Below are 22,016 nucleotides of genomic sequence, written 5' to 3'. Positions count from 1 at the left end.
TGAAACCTACCAGCACATCAGTGCTGCCGGCAAGCGAGTCTGCAGGCAGCCAAAGCAGATCGAGTGCCAGGCAGAGGACTACCCCGATGTACCCATCCAGCAGGTGGGACAGGTCGTGCAGTGCGACGTCCACTTTGGACTGGTGTGCAAGAACGAGGACCAGACGGGCAAGTTCAAGATGTGCCTCAACTACAGGATCCGTGTGCTCTGCTGCACCCCCAACTACAACTGCTCAACGCCCGGCCCCTTCACCCCACCCAGCCCCACCACGACCATCCCGTCCTCAACCACTATCCCCACCTCCACACCATACATCTCCACCACCACGAGTCCCACCTCCACGGAAATCACCACAACCAGCACTTCTACGCCCACTACAACTACCACATCCACCACCACCACCAGCTGTGAACCCGAAGTGTGCACCTGGAGCGAGTGGTTTGACGTAGACTTTCCCTCCTCGGGGCCCAACCAGGGAGACTTTGAAACCTACCAGCACATCAGTGCAGCCGGCAAGCGAGTCTGCAGGCAACCAAAGCAGATCGAGTGCCAGGCAGAGGACTACCCCGATGTACCCATCCAGCAGGTGGGACAGGTCGTGCAGTGCAACGTCCACTTTGGACTGGTGTGCAAGAACGAGGACCAGACGGGCAAGTTCAAGATGTGCCTCAACTACAGGATCCGTGTGCTCTGCTGCACCCCCAACTACAACTGCTCAACGCCCCGCCCCTACACCCCACCCAGCCCCACCACGACCACGACCATCCCGTCCTCAACCACTATCCCCACCTCCACACCATACATCTCCACCACCACGAGTCCCACCTCCACGGAAATCACCACAACCAGCACTTCTATGCCCACTACAACTACCACATCCACCACCACCACCAGCTGTGAACCCGAAGTGTGCACCTGGAGCGAGTGGTTTGACGTAGACTTTCCCTCCTCGGGGCCCAACCAGGGAGACTTTGAAACCTACCAGCACATCAGTGCCGCCGGCAAGCGAGTCTGCAGGCAGCCAAAGCAGATCGAGTGCCAGGCAGAGGACTACCCCGATGTACCCATCCAGCAGGTGGGACAGGTCGTGCAGTGCGACGTCCACTTTGGACTGGTGTGCAAGAACGAGGACCAGACGGGCAAGTTCAAGATGTGCCTCAACTACAGGATCCGTGTGCTCTGCTGCACCCCCAACTACAACTGCTCAACGCCCCGCCCCTACACCCCACCCAGCCCCACCACGACCATCCCGTCCTCAACCACTATCCCCATCTCCACCACCACGAGTCCCACCTCCACGGAAATCACCACAACCAGCACTTCTACGCCCACTACAACTACCACATCCACCACCACCACCAGCTGTGAACCCGAAGTGTGCACCTGGAGCGAGTGGTTTGACGTAGACTTTCCCTCCTCGGGGCCCAACCAGGGAGACTTTGAAACCTACCAGCACATCAGTGCTGCCGGCAAGCGAGTCTGCAGGCAGCCAAAGCAGATCGAGTGCCAGGCAGAGGACTACCCCGATGTACCCATCCAGCAGGTGGGACAGGTCGTGCAGTGCGACGTCCACTTTGGACTGGTGTGCAAGAACGAGGACCAGACGGGCAAGTTCAAGATGTGCCTCAACTACAGGATCCGTGTGCTCTGCTGCACCCCCAACTACAACTGCTCAACGCCCGGCCCCTTCACCCCACCCAGCCCCACCACGACCATCCCGTCCTCAACCACTATCCCCACCTCCACACCATACATCTCCACCACCACGAGTCCCACCTCCACGGAAATCACCACAACCAGCACTTCTACGCCCACTACAACTACCACATCCACCACCACCACCAGCTGTGAACCCGAAGTGTGCACCTGGAGCGAGTGGTTTGACGTAGACTTTCCCTCCTCGGGGCCCAACCAGGGAGACTTTGAAACCTACCAGCACATCAGTGCTGCCGGCAAGCGAGTCTGCAGGCAGCCAAAGCAGATCGAGTGCCAGGCAGAGGACTACCCCGATGTACCCATCCAGCAGGTGGGACAGGTCGTGCAGTGTGACGTCCACTTTGGACTGGTGTGCAAGAACGAGGACCAGACGGGCAAGTTCAAGATGTGCCTCAACTACAGGATCCGTGTGCTCTGCTGCACCCCCAACTACAACTGCTCAACGCCCGGCCCCTTCACCCCACCCAGCCCCACCACGACCATCCCGTCCTCAACCACTATCCCCACCTCCACACCATACATCTCCACCACCACGAGTCCCACCTCCACGGAAATCACCACAACCAGCACTTCTACGCCCACTACAACTACCACATCCACCACCACCACCAGCTGTGAACCCGAAGTGTGCACCTGGAGCGAGTGGTTTGACGTAGACTTTCCCTCCTCGGGGCCCAACCAGGGAGACTTTGAAACCTACCAGCACATCAGTGCAGCCGGCAAGCGAGTCTGCAGGCAACCAAAGCAGATCGAGTGCCAGGCAGAGGACTACCCCGATGTACCCATCCAGCAGGTGGGACAGGTCGTGCAGTGCAACGTCCACTTTGGACTGGTGTGCAAGAACGAGGACCAGACGGGCAAGTTCAAGATGTGCCTCAACTACAGGATCCGTGTGCTCTGCTGCACCCCCAACTACAACTGCTCAACGCCCCGCCCCTACACCCCACCCAGCCCCACCACGACCACGACCATCCCGTCCTCAACCACTATCCCCACCTCCACACCATACATCTCCACCACCACGAGTCCCACCTCCACGGAAATCACCACAACCAGCACTTCTACGCCCACTACAACTACCACATCCACCACCACCACCAGCTGTGAACCCGAAGTGTGCACCTGGAGCGAGTGGTTTGACGTAGACTTTCCCTCCTCGGGGCCCAACCAGGGAGACTTTGAAACCTACCAGCACATCAGTGCTGCCGGCAAGCGAGTCTGCAGGCAGCCAAAGCAGATCGAGTGCCAGGCAGAGGACTACCCCGATGTACCCATCCAGCAGGTGGGACAGGTCGTGCAGTGTGACGTCCACTTTGGACTGGTGTGCAAGAACGAGGACCAGACGGGCAAGTTCAAGATGTGCCTCAACTACAGGATCCGTGTGCTCTGCTGCACCCCCAACTACAACTGCTCAACGCCCGGCCCCTTCACCCCACCCAGCCCCACCACGACCATCCCGTCCTCAACCACTATCCCCACCTCCACACCATACATCTCCACCACCACGAGTCCCACCTCCACGGAAATCACCACAACCAGCACTTCTACGCCCACTACAACTACCACATCCACCACCACCACCAGCTGTGAACCCGAAGTGTGCACCTGGAGCGAGTGGTTTGACGTAGACTTTCCCTCCTCGGGGCCCAACCAGGGAGACTTTGAAACCTACCAGCACATCAGTGCCGCCGGCAAGCGAGTCTGCAGGCAGCCAAAGCAGATCGAGTGCCAGGCAGAGGACTACCCCGATGTACCCATCCAGCAGGTGGGACAGGTCGTGCAGTGCGACGTCCACTTTGGACTGGTGTGCAAGAACGAGGACCAGACGGGCAAGTTCAAGATGTGCCTCAACTACAGGATCCGTGTGCTCTGCTGCACCCCCAACTACAACTGCTCAACGCCCCGCCCCTACACCCCACCCAGCCCCACCACGACCATCCCGTCCTCAACCACTATCCCCATCTCCACCACCACGAGTCCCACCTCCACGGAAATCACCACAACCAGCACTTCTACGCCCACTACAACTACCACATCCACCACCACCACCAGCTGTGAACCCGAAGTGTGCACCTGGAGCGAGTGGTTTGACGTAGACTTTCCCTCCTCGGGGCCCAACCAGGGAGACTTTGAAACCTACCAGCACATCAGTGCTGCCGGCAAGCGAGTCTGCAGGCAGCCAAAGCAGATCGAGTGCCAGGCAGAGGACTACCCCGATGTACCCATCCAGCAGGTGGGACAGGTCGTGCAGTGCGACGTCCACTTTGGACTGGTGTGCAAGAACGAGGACCAGACGGGCAAGTTCAAGATGTGCCTCAACTACAGGATCCGTGTGCTCTGCTGCACCCCCAACTACAACTGCTCAACGCCCCGCCCCTACACCCCACCCAGCCCCACCACGACCACGACCATCCCGTCCTCAACCACTATCCCCACCTCCACACCATACATCTCCACCACCACGAGTCCCACCTCCACGGAAATCACCACAACCAGCACTTCTACGCCCACTACAACTACCACATCCACCACCACCACCAGCTGTGAACCCGAAGTGTGCACCTGGAGCGAGTGGTTTGACGTAGACTTTCCCTCCTCGGGGCCCAACCAGGGAGACTTTGAAACCTACCAGCACATCAGTGCTGCCGGCAAGCGAGTCTGCAGGCAGCCAAAGCAGATCGAGTGCCAGGCAGAGGACTACCCCGATGTACCCATCCAGCAGGTGGGACAGGTCGTGCAGTGCGACGTCCACTTTGGACTGGTGTGCAAGAACGAGGACCAGACGGGCAAGTTCAAGATGTGCCTCAACTACAGGATCCGTGTGCTCTGCTGCACCCCCAACTACAACTGCTCAACGCCCCGCCCCTACACCCCACCCAGCCCCACCACGACCACGACCATCCCGTCCTCAACCACTATCCCCACCTCCACACCATACATCTCCACCACCACGAGTCCCACCTCCACGGAAATCACCACAACCAGCACTTCTACGCCCACTACAACTACCACATCCACCACCACCACCAGCTGTGAACCCGAAGTGTGCACCTGGAGCGAGTGGTTTGACGTAGACTTTCCCTCCTCGGGGCCCAACCAGGGAGACTTTGAAACCTACCAGCACATCAGTGCTGCCGGCAAGCGAGTCTGCAGGCAGCCAAAGCAGATCGAGTGCCAGGCAGAGGACTACCCCGATGTACCCATCCAGCAGGTGGGACAGGTCGTGCAGTGCGACGTCCACTTTGGACTGGTGTGCAAGAACGAGGACCAGACGGGCAAGTTCAAGATGTGCCTCAACTACAGGATCCGTGTGCTCTGCTGCACCCCCAACTACAACTGCTCAACGCCCCGCCCCTACACCCCACCCAGCCCCACCACGACCACGACCATCCCGTCCTCAACCACTATCCCCACCTCCACACCATACATCTCCACCACCACGAGTCCCACCTCCACGGAAATCACCACAACCAGCACTTCTACGCCCACTACAACTACCACATCCACCACCACCACCAGCTGTGAACCCGAAGTGTGCACCTGGAGCGAGTGGTTTGACGTAGACTTTCCCTCCTCGGGGCCCAACCAGGGAGACTTTGAAACCTACCAGCACATCAGTGCCGCCGGCAAGCAAGTCTGCAGGCAGCCAAAGCAGATCGAGTGCCAGGCAGAGGACTACCCCGATGTACCCATCCAGCAGGTGGGACAGGTCGTGCAGTGCGACGTCCACTTTGGACTGGTGTGCAAGAACGAGGACCAGACGGGCAAGTTCAAGATGTGCCTCAACTACAGGATCCGTGTGCTCTGCTGCACCCCCAACTACAACTGCTCAACGCCCCGCCCCTACACCCCACCCAGCCCCACCACGACCACGACCATCCCGTCCTCAACCACTATCCCCACCTCCGCACCATACATCTCCACCACCACGAGTCCCACCTCCACGGAAATCACCACAACCAGCACTTCTACGCCCACTACAACTACCACATCCACCACCACCACCAGCTGTGAACCCGAAGTGTGCACCTGGAGCGAGTGGTTTGACGTAGACTTTCCCTCCTCGGGGCCCAACCAGGGAGACTTTGAAACCTACCAGCACATCAGTGCTGCCGGCAAGCGAGTCTGCAGGCAGCCAAAGCAGATCGAGTGCCAGGCAGAGGACTACCCCAATGTACCCATCCAGCAGGTGGGACAGGTCGTGCAGTGCAACGTCCACTTTGGACTGGTGTGCAAGAACGAGGACCAGACGGGCAAGTTCAAGATGTGCCTCAACTACAGGATCCGTGTGCTCTGCTGCACCCCCAACTACAACTGCTCAACGCCCGGCCCCTTCACCCCACCCAGCCCCACCACGACCATCCCGACCTCAACCACTATCCCCACCTCCACACCATACATCTCCACCACCACGAGTCCCACCTCCACGGAAATCACCACAACCAGCACTTCTACGCCCACTACAACTACCACATCCACCACCACCACCAGCTGTGAACCCGAAGTGTGCACCTGGAGCGAGTGGTTTGACATAGACTTTCCCTCCTCAGGGCCCAACCAGGGAGACTTTGAAACCTACCAGCACATCAGTGCCGCCGGCAAGCAAGTCTGCAGGCAGCCAAAGCAGATCGAGTGCCAGGCAGAGGACTACCCCGATGTACCCATCCAGCAGGTGGGACAGGTCGTGCAGTGCGACGTCCACTTTGGACTGGTGTGCAAGAACGAGGACCAGACGGGCAAGTTCAAGATGTGCCTCAACTACAGGATCCGTGTGCTCTGCTGCACCCCCAACTACAACTGCTCAACGCCCGGCCCCTTCACCCCACCCAGCCCCACCACGACCATCCCGTCCTCAACCACTATCCCCACCTCCACACCATACATCTCCACCACCACGAGTCCCACCTCCATGGAAATCACCACAACCAGCACTTCTACGCCCACTACAACTACCACATCCACCACCACCACCAGCTGTGAACCCGAAGTGTGCACCTGGAGCGAGTGGTTTGACGTAGACTTTCCCTCCTCGGGGCCCAACCAGGGAGACTTTGAAACCTACCAGCACATCAGTGCCGCCGGCAAGCGAGTCTGCAGGCAGCCAAAGCAGATCGAGTGCCAGGCAGAGGACTACCCCGATGTACCCATCCAGCAGGTGGGACAGGTCGTGCAGTGCGACGTCCACTTTGGACTGGTGTGCAAGAACGAGGACCAGACGGGCAAGTTCAAGATGTGCCTCAACTACAGGATCCGTGTGCTCTGCTGTACCCCCAACTACAACTGCCCTTTCTCTACCTTCTCGTCCACCACCAGCACATCTACTATTATTACACCAAGTCAGCCTTTCTCAACCACTACTTTGTCTCACATTTCAACTACACCATGTTTCTGCAAGATTGGTGATGCAATTTTTTCGCCTGGTTAGTTTATTTTATTTTGGAACATCTTTATTTATTTTCAATTTTCTCCTTTTTTTTTTCCATAATTTTTATGGTTTTTTATTAATCTTTTTCTATTTTTTTCTGTTTTCTTTTAATATTTCTTCTCTATTTTTGTCTGTAGGTGACTTGATTTACGACAGATTGGATAGTGACGGATGCAGATTGTATGCCGTCTGTAGCCCAACATGTAATATTGAAAGGCACAGTGTGCATTGTAACATGATATCTTCACCATCCACTACTTCCTCTGAGTGGTCTACCGTTACAACATCAGTTCCTTCTTCTCCCACCCCTACAAGTGCTGTTTTTCATGGTTGTGTTTCCAATACTTACCCTCCATTACAAGTATGTATTTTCTGTGGGTTTGTTTGACTGTTGATATAATTTTTTTGTGTGGTACTTGATTGGAATAGTTTCTAGTCTTTAAACCTTGCATATGCTGATTCTCTTAATTTTTTTGCTCATGATGGGCAATGTATAGGACATAATATTTGATTTTTCCTTTTTCTGAATTTCATTTTTTTGTTCTGCTAAAGCCAGTTACAATATTCTTTTCTTGTTGCTTTATTTTTCATAAAACTCTTTGATGAACTGCATATGTGTCTTCCCACTGACATATAGAAGGAGTTTTCTTGTGGATCTTATTTTCTCACTAAGGGAAAACATTTAAGATGTAGTCAAGGCTTGTATCTGCTTTTGTTCTCCTGCCCTTTTATCTGTACTCCTTTAAACTTTTTTATTGTTATGTTCTCTGTTGACCTTGAAGAATGCTATACATAGAATAGAGGAAATCTGTTCCTGTAACCTAATACATGTTGCCCAAGCCCCAGAAGAGCTCTTCGTGCAGAAGAAACAAGTTTAGTTAATGTTCCCAACTTCTTTTAGCATTGAAAATTAATTCTGTAGAATATTTGTTTCTATATATGAATATATAGAAAAGCTGTAGACAACTTTTTACTATGAGAGAAAATTTTCATTTTAGTCTTTGTTTTAGATTTAGAAAAGTAAGCATTTTTCTATCCATACTGATTTAGTTTTTGACACCACCATTACTGGAAGCATCATAGAATAAATCTAAGAAGAGGAGTAAAGATTATGCCTGTTTGCAGAGTTTTGTGACAAAAGTTTTTTCTTCATTTTTCAGCCTGGAGAAAGATTCAAATTATCCAACTGTACAGAAGTCATCTGTAATGGAGACAATGATATAGACGTAGTACCAACATACTGCCCACCTGTAAAGGAAATTACCTGTGCAAACAAATATCCACCAATGCTGGTACCTGATGAAAATGGATGCTGTTACCGATATGAGTGTCAATGTACGCACCAATAGATTCAGGAATAACATTTTATGGGAAAAAAAAACCAACCTGAATTTTACACAGATTATAGAGATATTTTCATTTCTTAGAATTGCTCTATAAATTGCAGTATCTTCAGTGTAGCTGTCAGAGCTTGGGGGTTTTGGGCCCCAAACTGCCACAATGTGCCTGGATAAGTTGTCCTGTAGGGAACAGCCTTTCCTGGTGTCTCAGGCAGCTTTCAGCCACGAAGTATGAGGATGCAAGCAATGCCTGGAGTCCAGGCTTTCAGCTCTTTCAGCCTTGATTGCAAAGTACCTTTAGCCAGCAGAGGAAAGAAACCAAGAAAGCCACACAGAGATTCTGCAGATACTTTATTTCTTCCATGAAGGAGTTCCAGGCAGCAATCCAATGGACAGGGTACTAACAGGGGATTTTATAGGGTCAGGGTGTCTTAGAAACGGACCAATAATATATGGGATTCTAAAACAGACCAGCTACTAGGGATTTTAGGTAAAAAAGGGACCAATTACCTAGAGAATTGAAAATGGACCAGTAATATCATGGAGACATAAAATGGGGGTTTCCAAAGCGGGGAGACTATTCCTAGTATTAGTCATTCTAAGTAAGCAGTTTCTTATCTAAGGGATAGCTTTCCAAGGAGGGCCTGTTAGGGTTTCTGCTCCTTCCACACTTCAGGTTTTTAAATTTTGTTGTACATAAATTCTCATCTTAATCTTCCAATATTTTCTCTGTACCAGGTGTATGTAGTGGATGGGGTGATCCTCATTACATTACTTTTGATGGAACCTATTATACCTTCCTTGAAAACTGCACTTATGTCCTGGTGAAACAGATTGTCCCTAGATATGACAACTTCCGTGTTTACATTGACAATTATTACTGCGATGCAAAAGATGGACTCTCCTGCCCTAAATCCATTCTTATTTTCTACAAATCTGCAGAAGTGGTGCTGACTCGTGAACTCATGAATGGTGTGATGACTAATGTGGTAAATACTTCTTTTCTATTTTTGTAAAAAAAGAAATAGTGTCCATAAGCCTAGCTGATGCTATTCTGAGATAGTCTGTTATAATACCACATCATGGAGGTGATCAGGGCAGATTGTATCACCGGGAGGGAAAAAAGTATTGCACTGGATGCTAAGAACAAAATTTGTATTTCATGGAAAGTGGTACATTGTGCCGTACACTTATGTGAACACACTGAAGAAACACAAGTGCAAGTTGAAAGCAGGCGTCTTCTTTTGAGGGGAAGATGGATATGTATCCCTTTTTTGCTGGATGACTAGGAATGCTTTCTCTACATATGGATCTTCAGGCACTGAACAGCACTGACATGATTCCCCCTTCAATTTCCTACTGTGGAGAAAAGTATCGCTGAAGAAAAGGGTTGACTTAGACAGTCACCTCACTTTCGTGATCCAAAGTAGTGTTGGCAAACCAATGAAAATGAAAAGATAGTCCCCCTCTTACACTGGAGAATCTGTTACTTGATTAGAGAATCTATAGAAAGGGAGAAGAGTATCTGAATAGGCACTCTTGCCTCACAGTGCCATGCCACAAATTCTTAATCAGAAGCTCGTTGGTTCCAGTGATTCCCTGTGAAAGAAAACAGTAACTGACAATTTAAACTCATGCTTTAGCCCGATTCAGTGAGAAGAGAGTTACAGAATAACTTCTGACAAAATACTATTAGACAAATATATTTACCTTTATTAGCTCATATAAGATACTGGCTACAAATTGAAAAGTTTAACAAATAAATATGATCAATACTACATAAAACTGGCACTAAGGGTGTCTGACTTCATTTTGAATTCAGACAACACTTCCAACATCAATTACTATGTAATATAGGGATGGTGTGATTATCTGGCAAAGTTATTACATAACAATGGCAGGGATGTTTCTGTAGCTAAAGAAAACTACCACTCATTTTCATACGAAAAATGTTTCCAATATGCATAATCATGAAGAATACAATGAAAACACTTGGATTTATATGCTAAGAATACTGTGTATTGGTATATAATCAGCACAAATACAGTACAGTTAGATTATTAACACGTTGTAGCAATACAAGCCAAGATATCAATGCAAATATATGCTGTCATTAGGATGCCAATGGTCACTGGATGTGATGGACAACAATATGGAGTTATGCATAATTATGAAGATTAGAAAATATATTATTTACAGCAATCAGGCAGAAGCAGTGCTTGTTCTGATGTGGTGTTTTGTTCTTTTTTTAACCCTGCATTCAGATGTACTTCAACAAAAAGATTGTTCAACCAGGCTTCAAAAAAGATGGCATTTCTTTCTCCACTCTTGGCATCAATATGATTGTTGAAATAGAAGAAATTGGTGCTGTTATCACCTTTAGTGGTCTGATTTTCTCTGTGAAGCTCCCATACAGCAAATTTGGCAACAACACCGAGGGACAATGTGGTAAGAGGGACACAAAAATTGGAGGGGTTCCTCTTTCCCCACCCCTACCTTGGTTATGCTCACCTGCTCTGGCTATGCAGTCTTAAAATTTACAGAAATTTTTAAACAGCAGTAAATGGAAATGAATACAGTTCTGCTCTTCAACTTCTGTAGGATGTCAAAAGCTCAGTATTTTTGGGGGGTTGGGGTTTTACATATGTTTTTCCATAACCTAAAGTTCATATAACTAGAGAAAGCACTCCCTATGAAGCAAGACAAAATATGCATTTCATGAGCACATCACACCTAAACATATCAGGCCAAGAATGTCCTGTGCATCTCTGGCGTGGCCTATAAGACTTACCCAGCTTGTCTCTTGCAGGAACGTGTACAAACAATAAAGCAGATGAATGCCGCTTACCAAGTGGTAAGATCATTTCCTCCTGTCCCCAAATGGCTCACCACTGGATTGTTGACAACAACAAGGATTGCCATGGAGTACCAATACCACCAGCTGTAACCACGCCTCCACCAAAGCCGCAATGTGAAACACCTCGGCTCTGCAAGCTTATCTTGAGCGAGTAAGAAAACAAATTCTTTTTTTCTAGGCAAAAATGTCTAAGTATCTTAAAAGAAGAATAACAGCTATAGGTTTAGCATGTGATAACAGCTGAAAATGTCAGCTTAATAACAGAATCTATATAGTAAAAGGCCTTTGCAAAAGAAACTGGTCTGCCTTGAAGACTTTCATTCCGAAGACAAGTGAACAAGGAGAGGTGAAGTCAGAAAATCAGGGATGCAGCAAGCACTAAAATCAATAATCCCTGGATGCAATACTTTCAGATTATGCCCATTAACTATTAAGCAAGGACTGAACTCTAAATTTGAACAGGGTCTTTGGTACAAATCATAAAGAACTCAGTTACCAAAGAGGTGAAGAGAGCAGGCAGAAACAGCTGAGAAACGTCCTTCATTCTTTGTACATTTTACCTAATACGTGGAGTTTGAAAAGCACAAAGGCTTGTTTTCCTGAAGTATTTCCTCTACTTGTGTAGGCTGAGAAAAGCTTTCTTCAGACAAGTTATTTATAAAGGCCCTCTTATTCATGCTTTCTGTAGTATCTAGTAAGTTTGGAGCTATTTTATGTGTGAGCTTTCCATTGCCACTTTTGTTTCATTCCTTTTTTCTCAATCTGGTGCAGTTGCCTTTTACACTAAATTTCTGGTGTCAAACTGCTAAAAAGTTGAGTACACGTACAGAAATACTACGACCATTAACATCTTTAGAAAAGAAAGGCACTTCAGATTTCTTAATCTTTCCCAAATCTATCTCCTGGCATATTGGCCATCCCTAGGGTTTTGTTTCTCATCCCTCTCTTTCTGAACCAGAGTCACATGCTATTAACTGGAAAGTGTTGTCTGACAGGAACAGTCTTTGTATAACGGCTCATTAACATAGAAGGGGTTTGCTTTCTTTACTGCCTGCAGGGTTTTTGCAGAGTGTCATTCCGTGATACCACCAGAACCATTTTTCAAAGGCTGTGTTTTTGATGGATGTCGCATAGATGATGAATTCATGCAGTGTTCTAGTTTAGAGATATATGCAACAGAGTGTGCTGCTAGAGGTGTCTGCATTGACTGGAGAGGAATGACCAACAATACATGTTGTAAGTATTGCAGGGCTCAAAATGTGTGTGATAGATGCTAGAAATTAGTGTTTTATTAACTAAACTCATATCTGACACTTGGTTACTGTCTACAAATATCCAGTGGGGTCCTTCTCACAGAAGCTGCAGGTGAAGAAGGAAAAGCTATAGTATTTTTTTCTGGAAACAAATACATTTACTGTCAATTTTTTTTTTTTTTTTTTTTTTTTTTTTTTTTTTTGTGTGTGGTTTTTTTTTGTGTTTTTCTATACAGCATTCAGCTGTCCATCAAGCTTGGTATATAAGCCATGCGGGCCCATTAATCCAGTTAACTGTGACCAAAGGTAAGGAAAAGCAAACAAAAAAAAAAACCCCACCCTGAAACATCTGCTTATATTTTTCTTATCTATCTACTTTCCTCAGAAATTCGAGTTATTCCATAATGAAATGTGTTGTGACTTTGACTAATTTATTCAAGGTTTATAAATACCAGTCAGCTCTAGGAACATGTGCTTTCTGTTGCCCTTAGGAAAGTGTAAATTTTTTTGTCTTGTATCTGACACAATACGCTGCTCTGCCCCCTGCCTCACCACAGAAGTGTTGTACTCAAGCACATACATTGTTCCCATTCCAGCTATGAGCGTCCTGGTTATGGAATAACTGAAGGCTGTTTCTGTCCTGAAGGATTGACACTCTTGCATGCAGAGAGCAACATCTGTGTCTCTGAATGTGGTAAGTCATCTGTAGCTAGCTTGGGGAATAAATAGAGATTTGGATTGTTAGTCAGCAGGCCTGAGTTCTATAGTGATCTTCTGCATGGTCAGATCATTGCAAATCAGCCTCTCTAAGTGTCCCCAGTTACAAATTGAATAATAGTCAATATTGCATTTTTTTCCCATCATCCTTCCTTATGTGAGATCCACCAAGATGGTAGAATTCTACAGTTCAGCAAAACTAGTCTGCATATTCATTTTCTTGTTAGCTTTATCTTCACAGTGTTTTTATTTGAAACTGCACATATGTACTCCTTTGTCAGTTTTCAGTGGTGTAAATACCCATTCATTTGTTTGTCTTTTATTTTTCTTTCCAGTCTGCAGAGAACCAAATGGAATGTCCAGATGGGTGAGTATCACAAGTGTGGCTTGATGAAAACAGACAAGTGAAACAAGATGGTATTCAGTATTCCACTAAACCAAAGCTTTATCCCAAATATTTGTTGACTCTCAGTCTTAAAAATTATAAGTGCTAGAGCACCCCTAAGAAATTCTATAGTAAGTCATAAAATATTATTTCAATAACTTCACACACAGGAAAAAAAACTTTAAAAAAGAGAGAGATGGTAAAAGTGGAAGTTAGGCATATATGCTTATTTTAATTCCACAAGTTTGGCTCTCTAAAATTACTAGAAATTAAGGGGAAGATGGATAACAAAGTTTACCTGTTACTTATCATGTTCATAGCCTGCATTCTTAGCTCCTCAGCTGCATAGAAACCAGCAACCTAATGTGAAAATGAGAATGTCATATGATCATTTCTTATTCAAAAATGGATGCGAGGTTCCATCACTTCTTTTAGAGCTCCTGTAACCCTCATACTAACGCTGTTAACAAATAGAAAGTAATAGCTCTGTGAACTCAGAACCTTTAGTGGCCTCCAATATCTTCCCCCAATAAGCAATTTGAGGGTCTCCTATAAAATCTAAAATATGAAAAAGCTGATATAATCAGTTATCACTATATGCATGAATATGTCAACTGGAAGCAAAATTATTTTCGTTTATTTTTATATTTAATTTTTTTATTTCCTTTGTCTGTGCTTTTTTATTTAGCCAGGAGAAAAATGGACAAAAGATTGCCAGGAATGTGTCTGTGACAAAAACACTCTTAAGGTGACGTGTACAAAACATAAATGTTCTCTGACACAGCAAGTAATTTGTGAAGAACCAGGTTACATACCTGTTCAGATACCCATACCAGAAGATCCATGCTGCACTAGGACTGAGTGCTGTAAGTACTGTCTTAGTTCTTTATCATGGGGAATATGCTATATTAATTTTAGGAAACTACAGCAATCATTTCTCATTTTTTAATACTTTGCATTGATGTCAAAATGCTTTTCTCCCTCATCCTGCTTTTTAGAGCCTTCTTGCAGAGCATACAGTTACAAAAGTAACTGAAAATCTTCTATAATTTAACACTGAAAGCCTTTAATACTGCCACTATCTGAAAAAATATTCAAAAACCATTCAAAACATTTTCAATTTCAAAGATCAATATTAGTAAAATTAACTTTAAAAAATAGTCCTGACTATTTAAAAATTGCTCCAGAAAGCTCCAGAACCAGATGTCAGACCAGACAGTCATCAGATTTCCCCGTTGGGACAAATTTGTCTTAGAAATTCTCTCTTTCCAACAATTACCACTCTGTTCTTCTCACTGTTTTGTTTTACAAAGGTTATGGGAAAGCCTGATCACATTAAAAACACCTTGGCACATAGACTGAATTAGTCATTAAATGATCTTGTGTAACCACTATATCTACCCCACAGGAAAACTTCAGAAGTCCATGTGAAACAAAATTGCTTTAATTCAAAAATTCTGACCTTATTATTTTCTATATTCTCTTGCATGAAACAGACTGCAACACAAGCCTCTGCCCTGGCCCCACACCCCAGTGCTTAGAGGGACAGGAAATAATCACAGTAATGCCACCTGGAAACTGCTGTCCTGTCTTTGAATGCAGTGAGTATTGTGCGCCCACTTAATGTGCTATTTATTGCTGCATTTTTCTAAGTTACAAAAACCTTATGGGAGAGATGCAAATTAGCTGTGTTACCATATTGGGCCTTGTTGTGAATGAGTGTTTAAAGGCCACTGCCGTGGGCCAACAAAGCTACAAAGCAGAAGTTCTTTCATGCATTTCTGCCTGTTAAAACTTATACCTCCTTCTTCCTTCTTTACAGGACAGGGCTGCGTAGTCAACGAAACCTATTATGCAGTAAGTACAGAGTTACTCACTATAAAAATACACCTCCATGTAGTTCACAATAAGGTGTTTTTGAGACACCTGTCATGGTCCAGATTTTGTAGGAAGGCCTGAGATAAAACATTATTCATTATTTCACTGAGGTTAATGCTCCCTGTAAAAGCAAAAGCATTTTCTGCTCTCCTTTCTACGACAGCAGAATTTTATTCCAAAATCGATATTACCAAACCAGAAACTCTGCTTAAATAAAACAACCAAAATTGTATTTAGGGATAGCTTACCCTATAGACAGTTCATCTTTGAATTTTCTGTGACGTGTATACACAGAGCAGCTTGTTTTAACTGACTGCTAATGTTTTTTTTTCCCACTTGCCCTAGCCTGGAGCTGCCATTCCATCAGGCCCCTGTGAAGAATGTACCTGCTCCGAGTCGTCTCCCTCAAAGCCCCAGCGCCCCACAGTCAGGTGCCAGCCTGTGGTCTGTGACACCTCCTGCCCGCTGGTGAGTGCTGTGCTGCTCTCAGGGGTCCCTGCCCCACTCAGCTCCAGTAATAGCTAAGGTCTGTGACCTGACTTAATGCCACTGTCTCTCCATTTCTTTCCAAACAGGGCTATAAATACACAGTGGAACCTGGGCAGTGCTGCGGCACGTGCAAGGCAGCAGCTTGTGTAGTGACTGTGGGAGACAACATTACACACGTGCTCCATGTAATTACCTCTGCTTTAGTTCACTTTTGGGGACCTCTGCTAATCTTTCCATTCTTTCCTCTTCCTGTATTTGTCACATTTATTTCCTCCATCTTTCTTCATCTTAGAGAAATTCTTACTCAAGCAGGGACTGGACAGTCTCCACACAGCTTAAACAATACCTTGCACCAAAAAATGCCAGTTCTAAGACTTCTGGAAGCAGCTGTGATGTGATACTGAACAGTGGCTTTCAGAAATCAACATGGCAAAATACATAGGTGAAAGCAATAGGCTTTTTTTTTGCCTCCAGTTCTGGAACTGTAGCAGCCATTTTGCTCAAAGGATAATTTTATCTGTGGAGGCATTTTGACACATCCATAAATTCTAATGACAAAACCATTGAAATGCAAATTATTCTTTCCAAATGAGTCCCTGCACTTATCCTATTCACACAAAAAGCACATCTATATCCAGATAAAAATAGAGCCTCTTCACTTGGTTAATGAAAAACACTTAATAGCAGTATGATAATATGGAAAATAATTATCAGCTGAAATTCAGGGAAGTTGTTTGGAATAATCAAACTACTATATACAGCAACAATAAGGCATTGGGGGGGGTTGTTTCATTTTTATATAAGATTTTAATTTGCTTTAATTTTGGCTACTTTCAGGAAGGAGAATATTGGAATCCACCTGGTGATAACTGTACTGTTTACACATGTGAAAAACATGTTGACCAGTTCATTCAAGTCATCAAAAAGGCAAGCTGTCCTGCCTTTAACCGTGATGAGTGTGATCCTGTAAGTACTGACCTACCAGTTCTCATTTTTGGAAAAGTTGCAGTGCCTAACACCAGTGATAGAAGGATCATGGTGTCCAATGAAAATAACTGGCAGAAGCATCATGCAGGAAGTAGCTCTCCTTTTATCCTCTCTGAACCTGGTTCCAGTTAAATTTTATCTCAGAAAAGCAACTCCAAATTAAAACGAGTGATATATCAATCCTCACTGAGGATTGGACATTAGACAAAAGCATAATATTTTGGATTTCTAAAAGCATCAAGTGACCTAGAAGTAAAAATCAGCCTCTGGCAAGTCAGTTATTTCATTCATTTTGTTACCCTGTCTGTTATAATCCTCCACCTCTACGGACTTTGGTCACAATATTTTGACTTACACATGCTATGAGCTTTATTGCTTGCTGAAATTATAGTACTAAACTGAGCGTTTTCCTCCATTTCAACTTTCAAATAACTTTTATTAATATTAGTGACTTGCCCTTAATATTTAGCCTTGCTTGAATTTAGATTACATGTCAATACAAAAATATACACAGTCTCTTGTGCCAGAGAAAACGAAGAAGCAGGGAAAGTCTGCTTTAGTATGCAGATATGAAACCTGAGTTATCTTTTTGTGTTTTCCCACTTAAGGAGGATATCAGATTATCTGATGATGGCTGCTGTTTAGTGTGCCAAAGAATACCAAAACGTAAGTAATAATAGTTTTGTTAAAAGTATTGATTCTGTGTGCCTTGTTAGGTGTATTAGCCCATTTTGCACAATGGGTGCATAGACAGAAGAGGTGAATGGGTTTTGGTTCACTGCTTCACTGGGGTGAGAAAGGAAACAGGTGGAAAAAAAGGAACAGGACATTTCCACTGTGTGTTTTAGGTCCTTGTGAAACAGATGGAGAACTTTCCCACCCTCAAATGTTAAATGCTGGCTTTTTGGTGGGAGGGTAAGGACGATGACTATTCTCCAATTTCCATAGATACATTCTCTTTAAGGAGGAAAGCGAAGCCAGTTCTGAGCCAGTTCTGTGCATTGAGTAATTGCCACAGTAATGCCCTTAATTTCTGCAACCTGCACCAAGTTGCATTAAAAAAAGGGAAAGTTTCTTCCACTGATAACACAAACAGCAAGTCTTCATTTGGCCCTCAGCAATTAATAGAAAAATGCACTGTGACTTAGTTTCCTATTTCAGCTCCATCCACCTTAGTTTTCAGTTACAAACTATCGTATGATACACAGCTATCTATTTATATGCACACGTATTTTAACTCATTTTCCTTTGCTTTGTGATGATCTCAGTTTGCATGAAGTACAACGTGACCACTGTCATCAACTATAATGGCTGTGTGTCTCCTGCACCTGTTGAGATAACATACTGTGAAGGCAGCTGTGATGCTTACTCACGGTAAGTGGCATAAAAGATAATTGTGGCCTCTTGTCTTCTACTCTTTTTACACCAGTTACATCAAGCAAATCACATATGTTTTTCTGATGTGCTTAACATCTATCCAGTCGTCAAGTGTTTCCATTGTGCTAATTAACATGACCTTGTACTAGCTTGATTACCTCGAGATGCAGTGTTTAACAGCTCGTTCAGTGTCACAGTGAATAGATCCGAATTTTGATTTAGTCTCTTTAAAACTGAGGGGTTTTTTCCTCATTATTCTCTCACTGGACTGGCTCAAGATGTGATCTGGAATAATTCTTTACTTTTTCTGTGCCTTAATGAAGACTTAGAGTCGTTAATTTTCACAATGCGGAGCAATTTACCTGTATTTCACCACAATAGTGTAAGAATAGTAATATTGAGCAACAGTCCCACAGGCAAGCACACAACTTCTCGTTATGCTTTGTGATGGGTGGGAGGGGAGGTGTTATTTGTCACAAATTCTGAATCTCTCTCTTTCATTGTTTTTTTCAATCAGATATTCTCAGACAACAAACACAATGGTGCACAAATGCTCGTGCTGTCAGGAAATCAAGACCAGCAAAAGGAAGGTGACTCTGACGTGCAGTGATGGAACCTCCCTCGATCACTCCTACACCTACGTGGAGAGCTGCAGCTGTGTGGGTGCTGAGTGCATTCCCCAGGACAACAGCCAACAGCAGACACAACAGACAAAGACCTCTCAGGAGCAAGCAAATGTCAAAAATTAGAACTAGAGAGAAGTCCTCAAGCAAGGGCTGAGCATAAGATTAAATAAAGAAACTTCAAAAAATACAAAAGTGTCAAGAGCAGCTAAAATTTTGGATGAACAGATGAGGTTTTCTGTCTACAGAATTTCAGTTTTCATTATCACTATCTCTCTCATTGTTTTTTTCGTCTTTTCTTTTACATCTTGAGAGGTACAGCACAAGTTCATCCTGACATTTTCTGTTCATTTGTCTTCTGAGAAGTACTGGACTTTTAATAACATTTTCATTCCAGTTCAAGGAGTAAAATCAAAAGACAAAACCAGAAAACAAACCAAGCCCAAGGAAAACTGTACCCCTCTGCTTCTCTGCTTCTTTTTTTTTTGTTGAGGAAAACTTAGAGTGCAGGAAGCCATATATTTTCAAAACTGTAAACTTCAATATTTTGAACAATTTATGATGGACATATTTCCCTACATGGTTTTGTGAGGATGAGGAAAAAGAAAAAAATCCTATTGTGAGAAGCTGCTGCACACTCCTTTTTGTTTACATAATGCCATCAGCATAGTAGCTGTATGAAAATATGGATTTTTTTATTTTGTTATGTGGTTAACTGTTTACAGAAGAAATATATATATATATTTGCCAACAGAGGCATATGAAGGACTTTTTTTAAACAGAAGTATAATAATAATAATAATAATTGTAAATTCTTTCCTAGGAAGCTTTAAAAAGTTGAACCACTGCTATTTATTATTTTTTTAACTGATTTTTTTTGGGTAATTTCTTTCAGAATTAATGTTATCCCATTTCTTACTCTCTGTCATGTTGTCTGGGTATGGTATATTTTCTTTTGTTTTTGAATATTATTTTATTTTTGTTCCTTAAGAAACAAAAAAGAAATTATGATTAATAAATTTTGAGCATTTTACAGCACATCTGCTTTGACTTTTCAGTGAATCCCTTGCGTGAGAGTTGCTGGCTCCATAAAACATAATTCCAGGTCAAAAGTCAATGTAGGCAATATAGCCCCTATAGAGCTCTGACACTGCTTTGAATGGAAAACACTCGAAAACAAACACTTGGAAATGTTCCAAGCACATCACTTCAGGTGCTATCAATTAGTGAACTCTCAGAAGGCAAGCACCTCTGAGTCTGCACATGTTCTGTAGCCCTGGAAGTTCTTTAGAGCCCACTGCACTATAGATAAATCTCTGAAATGGCACTGTTGCAAATCTATGCGATTACTACAAACAATTTGATGGGTGAAGGTGTGGGTGTCAATGTGTTTGAAATGGGTCCCAGTGTCTCTGCTGGCTTTGGGCAGCAGGGTTGTTGCAGAGCCCGGCTCCTGACACACACAAGGGAAGGCACAGCCTGAGTTTCTGAGCTTTGGGGTAACACAGGAGGTTCAAGGGGGGAAGATGTGGCAGGTGGTTCGGGAAGGCTCTGCCTTCCCTGTGCCTCAGCCAATGGGTAAAGGAAGAGGGGAACCTGGGACCGGGAGTTTAGGATAAAAGGAGGAACCTGGAAGCCCTCTGGAACCTGGAGGGAGAGAATCTCACAGGTGTGTGCCCTGATGGACTCTGTCCCTCTATTCGAGTGAAGCTGGAGAACTCCTCTGCCTCCTTTTTGGGCACAAACTTCTGGCGTTTGTGGGATTTTCCTGGCAATGGTGACTCGTCTGGGTCCGGCAGGAGGAGCTGGCAGCGCCTGGCCCGGTTTTGGTGACCGGCTCCCTTCGGCGCTGGCCAGCAGCAGGAGATTGATGGGGTGCTCTGACTGTCCAGGAGACAGGAGAGGCGGATCAGGAGTGTCCGTGAAGAGTCCCCAGGAAAGGACCACTGGACATGGATGCCCAGAAGGGGCAGTGAGAGAAGGTTGAGGAGAGTCTCGGCAAATCTCACAGGTGAGTACAACCTGGGGGGGCAAAGCATGGCAGGATGCTCAGGGTGGGCAACAAAGGAAAGTCAAAAAAGGGTCTCGACTATAGGGATGATGATCCCAAAATACCTCCAGAGGGTCCTTTGGGAGAATGTTGGGAGGGTTTGCACATTCTCTCAGAGGCAGTTAGGGATATGGACGCCCAGAGGGGGCCATGAGAGGCACCGAGAAAGGGTCTCCAGAACAGGCACTTGTGTTGGTTTGGGAAAGGTTGAAGGGGAGCGTGGAGAAATATGGTTAAGGCAAATAGCAGCGGGAAGCTGTGATAAGGAAAGAATGCTGAGGAATGGGAAGCTCTCTGCCTTATCTTCAAAATCTGCGGTCTAATACAGGGCCAGCTGCAATTCGTTTGTATTCCCGGCTTCCAGGAGAGGGAAAACAGGGAGGCGTTGTTCCCACACCCCCACCCCTCGCCGGGCCCTCATGGAGCCAGGGTGGAGGGTTTGGGTTTGTCCCCTTACGGTTCAGGGTTTAGGGGGGTTCTCTGTGCTGAGGAGGGCCGAGGCCCGGTGTGAGGGTTCAGGAGGGGCAGCAGGGCTGGGCCCCTGGGGAGGTGCGGGGTGAGCCGGGGATGTGACAGCCGGGGCCGTGACAGTCGGGACAGTGACAGCTGGGGCCATGAAAATCGGAACTGTGACAACTGGGGCTGTGAGAGCCAGGGCTGTGAGAATTGGGCCGTGACAGTCGGGTCAGTGACAGCTGGGGCCATGAAAATCGGAGCTGTGACAACTGGGGCTGTGAGAGCCAGGGCTGTGATTGTCAGGGCCGTGACAGTCGGGGGGCTGTGACAGTCGGGGCTGTGCCAGCTGACAATGTGTCAATCAGGGCCGTGACTGTCAGGAGAGTGAAAATCGGGGCTGTTACAGTTGGGGCCTTGACTGTCGGGGCCATGATGGTCGGGACTGTGGCAGTTGGGGCCGGGA

At 45.8% G+C, this 22,016-nt stretch overlaps 1 protein-coding gene across 1 annotated transcript in view; it reads left to right on the top strand.

The window, feature by feature from the left end:
• Positions 1–19,864, top strand: part of MUC5AC (mucin 5AC, oligomeric mucus/gel-forming) — a 47,403-nt gene extending 27,539 nt beyond the window's left edge. The window contains exons 34-54 of the mRNA XM_088166695.1: positions 262–1,326; positions 1,702–3,264; positions 3,640–7,136; positions 7,279–7,502; positions 8,302–8,476; positions 9,220–9,470; positions 10,746–10,929; positions 11,291–11,489; positions 12,396–12,574; positions 12,828–12,897; positions 13,188–13,285; positions 13,644–13,675; positions 14,382–14,559; positions 15,190–15,294; positions 15,516–15,550; positions 15,917–16,039; positions 16,147–16,245; positions 16,898–17,026; positions 17,656–17,713; positions 18,316–18,421; positions 18,942–19,864. Of these exons, the coding sequence (XP_088022821.1) occupies positions 262–1,326; positions 1,702–3,264; positions 3,640–7,136; positions 7,279–7,502; positions 8,302–8,476; positions 9,220–9,470; positions 10,746–10,929; positions 11,291–11,489; positions 12,396–12,574; positions 12,828–12,897; positions 13,188–13,285; positions 13,644–13,675; positions 14,382–14,559; positions 15,190–15,294; positions 15,516–15,550; positions 15,917–16,039; positions 16,147–16,245; positions 16,898–17,026; positions 17,656–17,713; positions 18,316–18,421; positions 18,942–19,173 (8,602 nt within the window). The 3' untranslated portion in view covers positions 19,174–19,864. The remainder of the gene's footprint in view (positions 1–261; positions 1,327–1,701; positions 3,265–3,639; positions 7,137–7,278; positions 7,503–8,301; positions 8,477–9,219; positions 9,471–10,745; positions 10,930–11,290; positions 11,490–12,395; positions 12,575–12,827; positions 12,898–13,187; positions 13,286–13,643; positions 13,676–14,381; positions 14,560–15,189; positions 15,295–15,515; positions 15,551–15,916; positions 16,040–16,146; positions 16,246–16,897; positions 17,027–17,655; positions 17,714–18,315; positions 18,422–18,941) is intronic.
• The last annotated feature ends 2,152 nt before the right edge of the window (positions 19,865–22,016 follow it).

Source organism: Sturnus vulgaris, chromosome 6, assembly GCF_052056855.1.
Source record: "Sturnus vulgaris isolate bStuVul1 chromosome 6, bStuVul1.hap1, whole genome shotgun sequence".
Classification (NCBI taxonomy): Eukaryota; Metazoa; Chordata; class Aves; order Passeriformes; family Sturnidae; genus Sturnus; species Sturnus vulgaris.
This window is presented reverse-complemented; position numbering and strand designations above follow the sequence as displayed.